This window comes from Harmonia axyridis, chromosome 3 (genome assembly GCF_914767665.1).
Source record: "Harmonia axyridis chromosome 3, icHarAxyr1.1, whole genome shotgun sequence".
Taxonomy (NCBI): Eukaryota; Metazoa; Arthropoda; class Insecta; order Coleoptera; family Coccinellidae; genus Harmonia; species Harmonia axyridis.
Genome location: NC_059503.1, coordinates 30,162,324 through 30,176,288, shown reverse-complemented (window position 1 = coordinate 30,176,288; position 13,965 = coordinate 30,162,324). Strand labels below are relative to the sequence as shown.

Below are 13,965 nucleotides of genomic sequence, written 5' to 3'. Positions count from 1 at the left end.
TATTTCTCTTGCAAATTTTATATTCTATTGGAATATAAACATTTCCATAAAAAAAATTATTTTTAAATTACCTTTTGCTACCGACTATCCAGAATTGATGAATAGAAGATACATACTTCAATTTCCAAAGTAAAATCGATATTGTATTTAACAGAAGTCAAAATATGGAGGTGGATACAAAGAACACTAAATAATACATAATTGATTATTATTTTCTCCTCCTAGGATTTGTTCATAATATAATCAATACCATAAACATACTTGAAATTTCTTATCATTGTTTCCAAGAAATTTTTATTATTATTTATTTATATTAACGTGTATCAGCAGCTAGGCCATTGACATATGGTACAATGTACTTATCCTCTAGGAGTCTACGCATTACAAATAATATAGTTTATAAAATATTTTCAGAAAAGGAAACGTTGAACTAAAATTATATCAGTCAAATATAATTGTACAATTGACATTCTTTTAGAAATTGAAGTATTGCTTCAATTTGAGTTGAGATTGTCTTTTAGTCATTTGACTGTTAAAGCTCTTCTAATCTTCTATCTCAGATCATTTGATTTTCAGATTTAAAAACTTATTATTTATTATATTCTTGAGCCAAGAGGATTGATATTGTATGAGCCAACGCGACAGTCAAACTGAAATTTTTATGAAACCACTTCAGATCAAAATATCCACATGAATTTTCATTAACTAGCAAGCAGAACGCGAAATATGAAGCTATTGGTAATTTTACTCTTGTTCATGCTCAAAGTGCTCCATTTACCTGAAACATCTGAATATTTTATGGGAGCATCTACGACCCGAATATTATCCTTAATAATATACAAAGTTTCATCAATATCGGATGAGAATTGTAGAAGTTGAGGATGTTACAGGGAAATTTCTTCAGGAGGTCTGAAAGGCATTTTGCTAGTGGAAATTCCAAAATCGTTGACCAAAAAATTTTACATTCTAAAAGTGATCACAACGCTTTCACTACCTTTGGTAGACTAGGAAGCAAGATTTTATTGAAGGTTTGCTTAGGTAATAATTTTTTCATGGAGTTATATCTGGCCGCTTGTTTTTAATGAATCAAATTTTTAAAGTCACTTTCAATCTAACACCTAGCAGTAATTTACTGATCAAAATTGTGCAGATATTCTTTATACTTGTTGTTTTTTGGGGTGAAACCCATAGTCCTAAGCCAAAGGTCTGCAGTTAGTCCAGGGTAGGCAAATTTCTAGTTAGGGGGGCATAGCACTGTTACTTTTTCAATCAAATGGTCGGTATTTGATTAAAAAAATAACAGTGCTATCCCTGAAGTAACACTGGGGTACAGTAACAAAGCCTACACAGAAAACAATCAGTAATTCATACAAACTCGAAGCTTCTGAGAGGTCCCGCAGAGACTAGGAAAGTTGAGTCAGAAATTATTTATGTTTTCTGCAATTGAATTACTAGATTTTCTTGTGAAGTGTATTGACAAATTTAATATATCAAGTAGAAATCACCACTTCTGAAGGACTACAAGAAACAATACTAAACTGTTTAAGTAATTCAAGCTAACTGAACTTCAAAACTTCAGAGGTATTAGTGGGTTTGTAAGCACTGTGCATTACCCATCCAGGGCCGGCGGGAGCAACTTTGGCGCCTGAAGCAAAGAATTTTTTGGCGCCTGAAGCAAAGAATTTTTTGGCGCCTGAAGCAAAGAATTTTTTGGCGCCCTGCTGAAAAAGTATCAATAAACCCCCCTAACAAAAAACATGACCTGCCTCGATGATAATTCTTTTTTTTTCGGACATTTTTACCTTTTATAAATTCCTGGATTTCTTCAACGCCGATGAACAATGCGTAAGTAATATATCTGATTCTCACATTCACAATCGATCACATATGATCGATGAAAGATGATATTACCTATCACACCACAAGATACAAAGGGTGGTAGGGCATGCAAAGCTTCGAAAACTAAACAGAATTTAAAAACATATGTTCCGCTGAAAACATTTATCATTTATCAGTAACTAGTTTCAAATTCAGAATCGTAGGAATTTTCCATTTTCCGTTGAATGTGTAAACAACTTTCACTTAATTCGAAGTGTTGTTTTTCGTCTTTGTGAAATACATTCCATCCCTCATTCAATTGGGGTAATAGGCAATGCTGCTTATATTGGTTGGGTTACCATTTGTTATTAATTGAACAGGTGGCTTAGTAAAGACGGTTTGGAGATTTTTATTGCAGGGGATGTCGATAAACGCAGCAAGGCGGACCAACCCCATGTTGTTTTTAAGAATCAAGACTATATTTTTTCAGAAATATGAAAGGGCGGCCACAAACTGGGCTAAATTGCCGCCCATCGAAAAGAGGCGCCTGAAACAGTCGCTTCACTGTTTCTCCCCTAACGCCGGTCCTGTACCCATCAATCCACATGCAGAAATTCAAACCAAATAACAACGCTGCATGAAAAAAAACAAATTATATGAATAGATTAAAAAGCGAAACTAAGAGACTACATGCCACTATCAAATTATTTAATGAAAAGAACCTGTTAAATTGAATGGATGTAATTAGAAAATGAAACTGCTTATTTCCATAAGGAATATGAATCGCTTAAATGGCGGACATTACCGCAGTAAATCAAACGTAATCTGGAGACCAATCTTCACCACAATCATATAAATGATTTTCTTTCAATCCGATTCTATTCAGATATATGAGTGATGGAACGTCCACTTCTTAAGCATTACATTTCTAGACTAACTCTTATTATACAAAACACATAACTTCTGGGAAGTACATGTATGCATGCCTCTGAGGAATGTCTAAGAATTAATGTAAATCAGATATTTATGTAAAGATATCTTTTCCTGATTTGTAACATTGTTGTTTTTGCTCTCAGAGTAATAAACATGGATAGAGGAGCATACATCATATGCAGTGAGAATCAAAAAACATTTCAGGAACCAATCTGTGGTACGGTATTTGACTCAATTCATGGGTTTCTTCAAACACATTCTTAATTCCCATCGTGACTGAAAGTTTTGTAGTAACTTGACAAAAAATATTGAAGTTAATAACTATAAGTATTTGAAAACACAACAAAATCATTAAAAAACCAATGGCAGATAGGAAGAATGCAGCATAAATGCCATTTGGGTTCAAGCAAGTAGTAAAAGTGAATATTCTCCTCATCAGAAATATCAAATATAAATTATCCAAATTCAACCAAAAATGCAAAAATTCAAATAAATATATTTCATTAAATATGATATAAATTTATTAATAGTATAGTGTCTATGTGAATATTACACCCAGATAACCATGTCAAGGTCACTTAAAAATGTCATATACTTCTCTGTTCATTACTTGTTAATTCCTTAAATTTAGGGTACACTCATTATGAAAATTTAATTGAATATTTTTATTGGCAGATGAGTATTATCATTGAGGATCAGATAATTTTTTAGGATAACTAATAATTTTATTCAATATACATTAAAACAAAATTCCTACAACATAAGCTAGGATCAATTTCATACATTTTAATAAAAAAATGTATATATCTATAATTTATTCAATCATCATTATCTTCATCATCTATGAGATAGAGAAAGGCATCCTCCTCATGAGTAGGGAACAGGAACCTGAACATAAAATAAACCATAATTTTTATTTTAAATATTAAATAATATTTTAAATATATATCATAACACCATTATCTATGATGGTGTACATAATAAGTGCTTTCCAGCCACCCTTCGGAGCTCCTCAGTACAGCTTCGAAGCGTCCTGAAGTGCACTTGTACTGTTCCAGTAAACAGGGCGTCGAGCCCTTGCGTTACCTTCCCCTTTCCCCCCTCCGTATATGCGGGGCTTCGAGCTCTGACAGGTGAGACAGAGAGAGAAGACCGTTACTTCGCATAAGTACGAAAGAAATGTTGGACGCTGGTTTGTTTACGTTTATTTTGGCACTTTTCAGTCATAGCGAGGGCGCGAGACTCTAGTTCGCCGAGCCCTGGGGTGACATGCACCTGACTGGAAAGCACTTAATAGCATGGGCTTGTTATGTGAAAGAGACCAGAGTGTTCGAAGAAGGATGGAATAAGTGAAGGCAAAACATCGTTCTTGGAAGTTGTTTACTGATTTTTTTAAAATTCATCCTGTGTGTCTAATAGAGAATTTATGGAAAATCTATGCTTTTTTTGTGTGCAATTTAAAATTATCCATGGGGGATGTGGCATAGCATAGGCGAGTAAGCATGGTTAGTGTGTAATTATTCATCATTTATTTTCATTCATACACAGATTTCCAATAAATCAAGAGAAATCATAAGACATGTATTAGCAAATAGAAGAAAGATTGTTAATATATATATACAACTAGTCAGTCTGCAGGATATACCTTGTTGATATATCCATACTCTATTGGCATTGATACGTCTTTATATTGTAAATAATCCAATGCAACAGATATGAAATCCTGTTAGTTAATAAAGTTACAATACACATTAAATTTTTACTTTTTTAGTACAGAACATTCTAAAAAATTTGAACAGAAATAAAAATATTTAATAATGAGACTCGATGACATTTCCTTGTTTCAGAGATATTTGTTGAATGTATAGAAATCGTTTGTCTCTGATTTTTTATTTATTGAAATATGAATCTGCATGAACAAACTATGCCATTTATTTTGACAATTTCTAATTAAGCTCCTCACTATGATTCAATAGACCTTTTCAATATCAATTTCATTCAAAATCTCTTAAGATAAAAAACAGGTCTTTCATTAAATTTCCATAGCCAATTGGTATCTTTAACCTTCACTTATTCTATCCTTCTAATATTTCTCACTCATTAATATTAGATTAGGAAGTATGTGGAAGTATTGTTCATGTTATTCCATGTCTAGATACACATTCTAATATTTAAATAAATACTCACTCAGATTGTTCAAATACTTCTAAATCAGGAAGTTTGAAATGTTGTTCATTCTCCAAATGAATTCTCAACAATTCTGACTCATCAAAATGTTCATTACAATATATACATTTACAATCCACAACCTGCCTTCTAACATAATTGATAAGCTGTATTTTTTGGAAGAAATTGAAAGATTTGGTCAATTCCACAAAATCAAAAGTGTGTGATGTTTTCATATGATCACAGATATTATTTGCTCCCGTTTCTTTATGTTGGCAGAAAAGGCAGATTATTTTATCTTCCTCCTCATTCCAATCAGAATATTCTTCATCAGAATTGGCTTCTAAAATAGACAAATATTATCACCTACATTATAATAAGGTATCATTAATTTTTACCTGTAGATATAGCAAATCTATCACTCTCTTTTTTAATATCATGCCAATCTTTTCCATCTTCGAGATAATTCACCATAAAAAATTTATCATATTCTTTATTCTCCTGGTTAATTCTTTTATGTAACTTTTTCCTCATATGTTCCTTCAGAGTGTGTCTTTCAGGAAATTTCTTTTCACAATACAAACATATTAGATCGTTGAATTTCTTTTCAATTCTCACAACCAATTCATCAAGAAACACCAAGTTGTGGGGGTTGCCTAATTGTAAATTGTGATCTGTAGCTAGATGTTTAAGAAAGTTTGGACGTGTTCCTACAAGTACATTTTCTGTAGTATAAAATCATAAGAGATAAATCAGTAATTTTTCCGAATCTACGTGTGACCTTGAGAGATCATTGCATGCTATATCGAATTCGTAACTATGTTACCAATTCTGAAAATTAATCAGGTGTTTGAGAAATGTAATAGAAATAAAACAGAAACTGAATTTCCTGCGACCAACGCTTAATGCAATTCAACAGATTGACCTATTGATCTGTGATATTAAGGAATATCAAAGATTACTAGACTTTGTTAATATGTATATTGCATTTGCATCCGACTGCTACACCAAAAGATTTTAATGTAGTCAATATTAATATGATAATAATTGTGGATCCAGCGGAAATCTTCAATGACGAAGAAATGCAAGAAGAGAAAGTGACTCTACATTGATTTTATTTAGCGACTCCCTTGCATAAAATAATGCAAGAAAAACAAATTCTTAAAAACTTTAACATTTGTGAAACCTTGAATATACCAATGACCTGCATCCGAAATTCTAGAATACTGTCGGACGGATATCAATGGATTTGCAAAAAGTAGTAGAGTTTAAGAATAAACTGTGTGCACAATTAACTGAAACCGTGAAATGACAGCAACGATGCATGTGCATTCTATACACACAGATCCACTTGTAGATTCGGCAAGATTACCAATATTATACATACCTGTGAACTCTAATTTACAATATATACATGATTTTGAATATTTATCATCAGTTCTTTCAAATTCTTGAACTTTGAGTACGAAGTTCAATCTAAGCTTGTGCCTCAACTCCTTGTCATCTTTGAGTAAAGTTGAAAGAAAGTAGTACTTTTTAAATGTTGAATCAACATTTACTGATGGAATTATTTGATCTATTGATTTCAATTTAAATCTATCCCTCCAGAATTTGATATATCTGAAATATAATAAATACATATATATACATTCCAAAACAATACGTTTTGAGAGATTCAGCATGATTATCTTACTCTGACAAGTAAAATATATTCTGTACATCTTCAATAACTATACAATGGACTTCGAAAAGATGCAACACGAAAAAAGGTAGGCCTTCATTCAAATTGAACGTATCATCACATAATAAACAAAGAGTTTCAGTATTTTGATCAGAAGTCCGTGATTCCTCAATCATAAACGGACCATTACTTGCTACTGCAGCTTCTAAAAAAGACAGGAAAACAGTATGATTAAAAATTATGTGTCCACTGATTAAACATACCTATATGTTCCTTGAAATAATAAAAATTATCCATTTTGAATCCAGAAACTTAAAAAAGGATAATACAAAATAAATGATGTATGTACATTAACCTCTCAATATAAGAGCACAGATTAGTACTCTTTCAATAAGAAAATCAAACTAATTAGGGTTATTCTGTGATCATAGAGATATTTCTCTGAATCAGAGACAACACATTTTCATAGACCATTTTTTCTATTAAAAAAAATTACACCAGATTACAAAGAAATCTGAATATATATTTTTTCATGACCTTATGTAGAACACTTTTTTATAATATAATTATTTTGGGATAAATCAAAACGTGGCCTACGTTAACCAGATAGCGTAGGCTACAGAACACTAATATACAGCGTAGGGTGTAGTGATTTGTCTATGAATGTTAAAAATAAATCAAAATAAACAGATTATCTGTTAATTTTACGAATCAAATTTGAAATAATTATGGCTGTTTGCGTTGCTATTATTGGGAAAGATGTAAAAGTCTTAAAATTCTTATTTCATTCATAATTATTAGTTTTTCAGAATTCTCCAAAATTCATTTATTGTTCAAACCCAGACGAAGAATTGAATTTTCAATACAAAGTTCTCTCTTCTCTTGATATTATTGAAGAGAAAATAAATGGGGTGAATAAGCCGGTGGACAATAGAGAACTATTTCTTGGAATGTTATATGCAATTGAAACACATAAAATGTATCCTTCACTATGATATTGATATAAACTTTATTGGTAATGGATAAGTTGTTCGATTTAATTCAGTTAATATTCTTTTTAATAAATTTAATAAGTGATTTTCTTCTTCATCCATAACTGAATAAGCACCTATTAATATTTTAAAACATTTGAAATTCAATTGTAACTTTAAAGTATTTCAAATAATAAATAATTATTATTAGGTACCTTATAATTTTTGAAATAAAAAGTTCATTCAATTTTTCACTACTTGTCAGATATGGGTATGTTACAAATACAAAAATAAAATTCATTATAGTAGTTGATTTTTCAAATATGGCTCTACGAGATAATGAAATAAGATCGGTGAGTTCAATTTGAAATATAACAAGTCATCAAATTTCAATGTCTCCTTCCACAATTTATTTTATTAATCCATTGAAAAAATAGTGAAAGTCAGGCCTTCATGATTCAGATATACAAAAAAAATTGAATTGCCCAAGATTTTGGTTTTCAATAATTATTTGGCATTTACTAATTGTATATCCTATGTCAGCCAATAAAATGTTTTTTTGTGGAATCTGTGCTAATTACTTATAGGATATTGAATTTTTAGTCTTCTCTTCTTATTTACTTTTTTTTACAGATGTTCAGGAAGATACATTCAGAATATACCGATATAGTTTGTAATCCCTTTTATACACCTGGGAAGCCAATCACGTTTAAGTGAGTAAATGTAAATATTTTTTTTCCAAATTAATAATTTTTATATTGCAGATCATTTGCATTAAGCATAAAAAATATTATGACTGGAACAGTTTGAGGTGTGGAAGAATATATTTATTTGAAAATAGATTAATTAACTAATTTCTTCCATAGCAGGAACCCATTCAAGACGATTAAATTGTCTTAGAAAATATACATATTATATTTTACTTAAGCTTAATTATTGTTTCAATAATAAATACATAAGGTTTTATGGAATGGGATTTTTTTTTCCATTATATCCTGAGCGTGTTTTCTCCTAAAGTCCCATAAAAAATGATCAATCAAAATGGAATTGATTTCATATTCGGGCAGTTTCTTTAAAATATGTTCTTTCATAATTTCAACAGCATGAATTGAACATCCTCTTATTTCAACTTCATCAGCTTCTCCATTTCTTAGCAAAGTATTTTCCTCCAATTTTTTCAATAAAGTATCAGAATATTCAAGACAATCCAAATAAACTAGAGCCTGAGGTACTCTATAATCTGCGAACATTGTAATTTTATTGATATCCTTGAAATGTCCTAACCCTTTATTTTCAAAACAAGACCATATGTCTCCTACTAGAATCTGAGCACGTTTATAAAATGATACACTTTTACCATTATATTGTGATTCATCTCGAAAACATTTGAAATTATCTACTATCAACTGTGTCAATTTTTCACAACTTCCATTTGCCTCTTTCACTAATTTTTCAAAACTACCATCATACTTTTCAAGTAGAACATTACCTACTTCATGCAGACATTCTACTCTTTCAGTGAGGAGAGGTATGTTCACATCAGTATCACTTTTAAGTATTTTAGAAAGTTCATCAGTGGTTATTACTGAATAAAATTTCGGATCTAAGATCTTGATATTGTTTTTCATTGCTCTATTGATTGCAGCACACAGGGCAAAATACCCAGAGTATCCATCAACTTTCCAACCAATTTCATTCTCAACATGCCAAAAGCAGTAATTCAATGTATCAACTACAAGTATCCAATCTAGAGCCCAAGGATCATTTGAATTAGGATGTAATTCTGTTTGACTAAAGTTTGATGGGGAGAGTTTTCCATTTTTTAGTTCATCACATAGTAAATTAGCTAATTTATTTATTCCATCCAATTTAATTTTGACGTTGATAGCATGGGAAGAGATATATTCACCTGATTTCTTTGGGGAAATCATCTTAAAAAATTTGTGAAAAGTGCTCTGGCTGATCAGCGTCAATCACTGATTATATTATCTTATCTAAGAAAATCTACAATAGGTATTCACCTATATTTAGATAGGGTAGGCTATGGGCTAACAAATCAGACTAATGATATACGTTAATTACATAGACTTGATATTAGGTCTATGATTATGTATAATTTTGTTTTATTACTCTGAGATCAGCGGTATAATTTTAATTTGTTCTTTCAAAAGTCGTTGATCTTGTTGATTTAACCCATAGACCTAATATCCATATGGATATTAGGTCTATGATTTAACCATAGATAAGTGGATTTAACCTTTAACCTCTAATTGACAGAACATCATAGACCTTATATAAGGTGCTTTCCAGCCAACGTCAAGAGCTCTTTGTAGTGTTCCAGTAAACAGGGCGTCGAGCCCTCGCATTACCTTCCCCTTTCCCCTGAAGCACCCCACGCAGCGAGCCCTGACAGGTGTGAGAGAAAAAGAAGACCGTTACTTCGCATAAAAGGTGCTTTCCAGCCAACGTCAACGTCAGGAGCTCCTCGGTACAACTCCGAAGCGTACCGAAGCGCACTTGTAGTGTTCCAGTAAACAGGGCGTCGAGCCCTCGCGTTACCTTCCCTTTTCCCCTGAAGCACCCTCCGCATATGCGGGGCTTCGAGCTCTGACAGGTGAGACAGAGAGAGAAGACCGTTACTTCGCATAAAGTACGAGAGAAATGTTGGACGCTGGTTTGTTTACGTTTATTTTGGCACTTTTCAATCATATAGCGAGGGCGATTAGAGTATAGAATATAGAATAACAGGAGGGAGCAAAACGTCTCAAATTTTTAGAGTTTTCTATGTTCTTAGCCCAGATGAACAGAAGGACCTGTGAATATGGCCAACTCACGTTTCCGGTTAGCAGTGGCGTAGTAGGATAAAAAATTCAGGGGTACATTGAACCATTGTTTAAGGAGAAGATAGTTAGTTACTTCGGTTCAAATATCATTGGAGGAAATTGGGCAATATCGTTAGAGGGCGCCACTCCGGAAGAGGCCCAACATGATGGGTTGCCTATGTGCAATGTTGAAAATTCAGACGAGTATTAAATTTTGGGTATGGTGAACAACAGATGTCTCTAGTGCGTTTCTTGTTCAATCTTTATTCATCTTTCTGTCGTCGAGCAGGCATCGGAAGAAATTCTCTTGGCCGCAATACATTTTTATTACCCTTGCCGCATGCCGGCTAGCTGCATGAAAAAGGGTAGAGCCTCAGAGTAAGAAGTAAACTGTTTACTTCTTACTCTGAGGGTAGAGCTATTGTTCGAATCGTATTTTTGGTCATAATATTGTTTTAAAAGCTTCGTCGCCCTACCTTCAGACTGAAATAAAAAAAAAATTTGACACGGGAAAAAATTAGACATTCTATCTCTGTTGACAGGTAACAAAATATAACTTTCTCGAAATTACTTTTTTTCCCGGGAAAAAAGTGAGTGTAAAGATTATACATATATCCGGGAGAAAAGTATAGTCACTTTTTTGCCGGATAAATTTCGTGAAAAGTTTTAATAATATTGTTAATTTAACTAATAAAGAATGTTATGCGTTATTTAATGAGCACACACGAAACTATTGTATTTTGTCCACCCTGTACCACTTTTAATGATCTTTTGAAATTGAGAGTAGACGCTGGTGATAAATATAAATACAGAAATAGAAAGAAACGGAATACTGATGTCGCCTACGACAATCATGGACGCCTGGTCGTTTTTCAATAATTTTCATTTTGCCCCCCCTGAGAAAAATTTCTGCGGGCGCCCATGCCTCAGTTACGTCTAAAACCCCTAAGTGATACTAGATGGTCAAGTAGAATCGATGCTAAAGATTCATTTTATTCAAATATGCGATAGCCTTTTAGAAATAACAGAAAATGATACTTTCAACATAAAAACTAGACATAAAGCAAGTTCTCTTTTATTAAATATTCATTCTTTTAAATTTATTTGAAGTATCATAATTTCTTATGAGTGGCGGGCATAATGCCCGCCACTCACGAAGCGTTTCTTCCAGCGTTTGGTAGCTAGCGTCGAAGAGATTCCAATCGAGCAGTCAAGTTCATACTCTGATTTACAGTCGTACGGCCGTGTCCCGAGCTGTCTGACTGGAATCTCTTCGACGCTAGCTACCAAACGCTGGAAGAAACGCTTCGTGAGTGGCGGGTCATAATTTCTTATGACGTTTCATTCCATTAATATTGTAAGCAACATGATGCAAAGTGTAGCGATTGACATTAAAGTGTGCCAAAACCATTTGAAGAATTTAGTTGATCATTTCAAAAATTGTAGGGATGATAATGTTCTCGAGGAAAAACTTGCGGGAGCTGGAAAACTAGCGGCTGTTCTTGAGATAGCTCAAGATTTTTCTCCATTATATACTGTAAGACGAAAGTATAAACCAAAATTGTTCGATTATGAACAGACGGAAGATCCAAAAATCGCTTTTAAAATAAATTTCTTTTAGAACATAATGGATCAAACACTTAGTTCCTTAAATAGTAGATAACGTTAACGTTTTTTGTTTTATTTGTGATATTCTTAAATTAAATGACAAATATCTATTGAAATGCTGTCATGCTCTTCAACAAAAGCTAACTGATGACATGAAAAAAAGAGACTGAAATTAAAGAAAATGATTTATTCAACGAGATAAGAGCCCTAGGATTGTTTTCATTATCTGAAGCGAAAATCCTCTGTAAATTCTACAATATATTTTTGAAAATAATCTAACTTCTTCTCTACCGAATCTTAGTATTGCCTCAAGAATCCTTCTCACTTTACCTGCGTCCTGTGTCTGTTGCTTCTGGTGAGAGATCATTCACTGAATTAAAAATTTTTAAAAACTATTTGAAGTCTACCATGTCTCAAGAAAGATTTTCTGGATTAGCAATCTTAGATATAGAGCAAGAGATACTCGATAAAATTGATTGATTGATAATATAAAAGAATTTGCAGCAGCCAAATCTAGAAAAACATCCATTCAATTTCTGGATTGATCCTAATTAAATGTTTATGCCTTTATGAATAATTTATAGAAGAATACAGCTTAAGTTTTGAAACACATTTGAAATGTATTATGTTACAAATAACACCATAAAGTTCTTAAGACAATGAAGGTTGCTGATAGATTTTCAACCATTCTATACTAAATTCTCAACAAAACTTCAAAAAAAAAATTTCCGATTATACAGTAGTACTTTTCTCCACCTCCCCCTTCGAGGGGCGCCAAAATATGTTCCGCACGCGGGCGTTGATGTCCCTTGCGGGGGCCCTGAGTAATATTATTCAATGCTTAACGCCGATCTGAGAGGGGAAACTTATATGGAATTTTATAATTTTATTTTTCATGAAAAATCTCTTTGCAAACCAAAATTCGATATAATTTGAATCAAATATTCAGCTGAAAAAGTCTTATATGTATATTCATAAATTAAACATTCACGTCCTATCACAAAACAAATGAGATTTTCACAAAAAAGAGAATAGTTTTTTTAAATCAAATTTTCTTTTTCTTTTGGCAGTATTCCAATATTTTAGTTACCTATTTGAGGTAGATAACCTTGACATGAAACTATTCACTGATAACAATTTTACATAATCAATTAATTGAATTTAAAATTCTCTTTTCGAAAAACTAAAAAATAGTCTTATACTTATTTTTCTCCAATCACAGTATTTCTTTTCAAACGCAAATCAGATCATACATTCCCTTCACGATTTTCATTTCAGATAATCCGGTCCAGAGATATCGTGATCACCGCAAAATTGGTTTTTTTTGCGGAGCTCTAGGAGATCGGCGATAGCAACATTCGCGAAGATTATTTTGACAAATAAAAAATATGTTAATATATTATAAGGTTATTATAATATGTACACCAATTTTCAAATTAATAAATTGAATAGTCTGCGCGAAAAAAATTCTTGAAAATCCGTCTTTTTGAAGCCTTCTAACTGTATGTAAGAATGAGCGAAATCCGATAACAAAAACAAACCCCGTTACGACCAAAGCAATAAAATCCCAAGCTCGAAACCTGGGTCATAAACATCGAAGTGTTTCTACTTTACTTGGCTCCGATTATTTACTCTTCACGTCAAGTTTTGTACCCAATGTAGAAACCTCTTTACCGACAAATGATTATAGAAATAGCCGCCTAGAGGGCGCATTAGGATGGACCCCAAAAATTCTGAGTTTGCCACATAATTCTAATAGGTACCGCCACATACGCACATCCAATGCCCTTTGCAGGGCGAGTAACCAACTATCTTCTCCTTAAACAATGATTGAACTTAATATAAATTAATAACTTTTTATTAACAAATTAGAAATTAAGCAATTACAATCATCCTTAATAAGTATGTACTGGGTATAATGAATTGATAAACAAATTTGGCTGATATAATGAGTAAATTCTGTAAC

General features: G+C 32.4%; 3 protein-coding genes across 3 annotated transcripts; 1 reads left to right on the top strand and 2 right to left on the bottom strand.

Annotated features, from left to right (window-relative positions):
* Positions 1–3,454: 3,454 nt before the first annotated feature.
* Positions 3,455–7,012, bottom strand: LOC123675491 (zinc finger protein 277). Its single transcript, XM_045610848.1, has 6 exons — positions 6,862–7,012; positions 6,611–6,803; positions 6,305–6,537; positions 5,316–5,627; positions 4,939–5,260; positions 3,455–3,639 (listed from the first exon to the last, which is right to left on the bottom strand). Exons 1-6 carry the CDS (start codon positions 6,893–6,895, stop codon positions 3,570–3,572), a joined length of 1,164 nt encoding a protein of 387 aa, XP_045466804.1. The 5' UTR covers positions 6,896–7,012; the 3' UTR covers positions 3,455–3,569.
* Positions 7,013–7,170: 158 nt separating this feature from the next.
* On the top strand, positions 7,171–8,540 carry LOC123675493 (trafficking protein particle complex subunit 2-like protein). The gene is made up of 5 exons (XM_045610850.1): positions 7,171–7,359; positions 7,408–7,577; positions 7,835–7,922; positions 8,203–8,282; positions 8,334–8,540. The coding sequence occupies exons 1-5, from the start codon at positions 7,327–7,329 to the stop codon at positions 8,377–8,379; spliced, it is 417 nt and encodes a 138-aa protein (XP_045466806.1). The 5' UTR covers positions 7,171–7,326; the 3' UTR covers positions 8,380–8,540.
* LOC123675492 (queuosine salvage protein) lies at positions 8,471–9,762 on the bottom strand. Its single transcript, XM_045610849.1, has 2 exons — positions 9,691–9,762; positions 8,471–9,548 (listed from the first exon to the last, which is right to left on the bottom strand). The coding sequence occupies exon 2, from the start codon at positions 9,498–9,500 to the stop codon at positions 8,511–8,513; it is 990 nt and encodes a 329-aa protein (XP_045466805.1). The 5' UTR covers positions 9,501–9,548; positions 9,691–9,762; the 3' UTR covers positions 8,471–8,510.
* Positions 9,763–13,965: the final 4,203 nt, after the last annotated feature.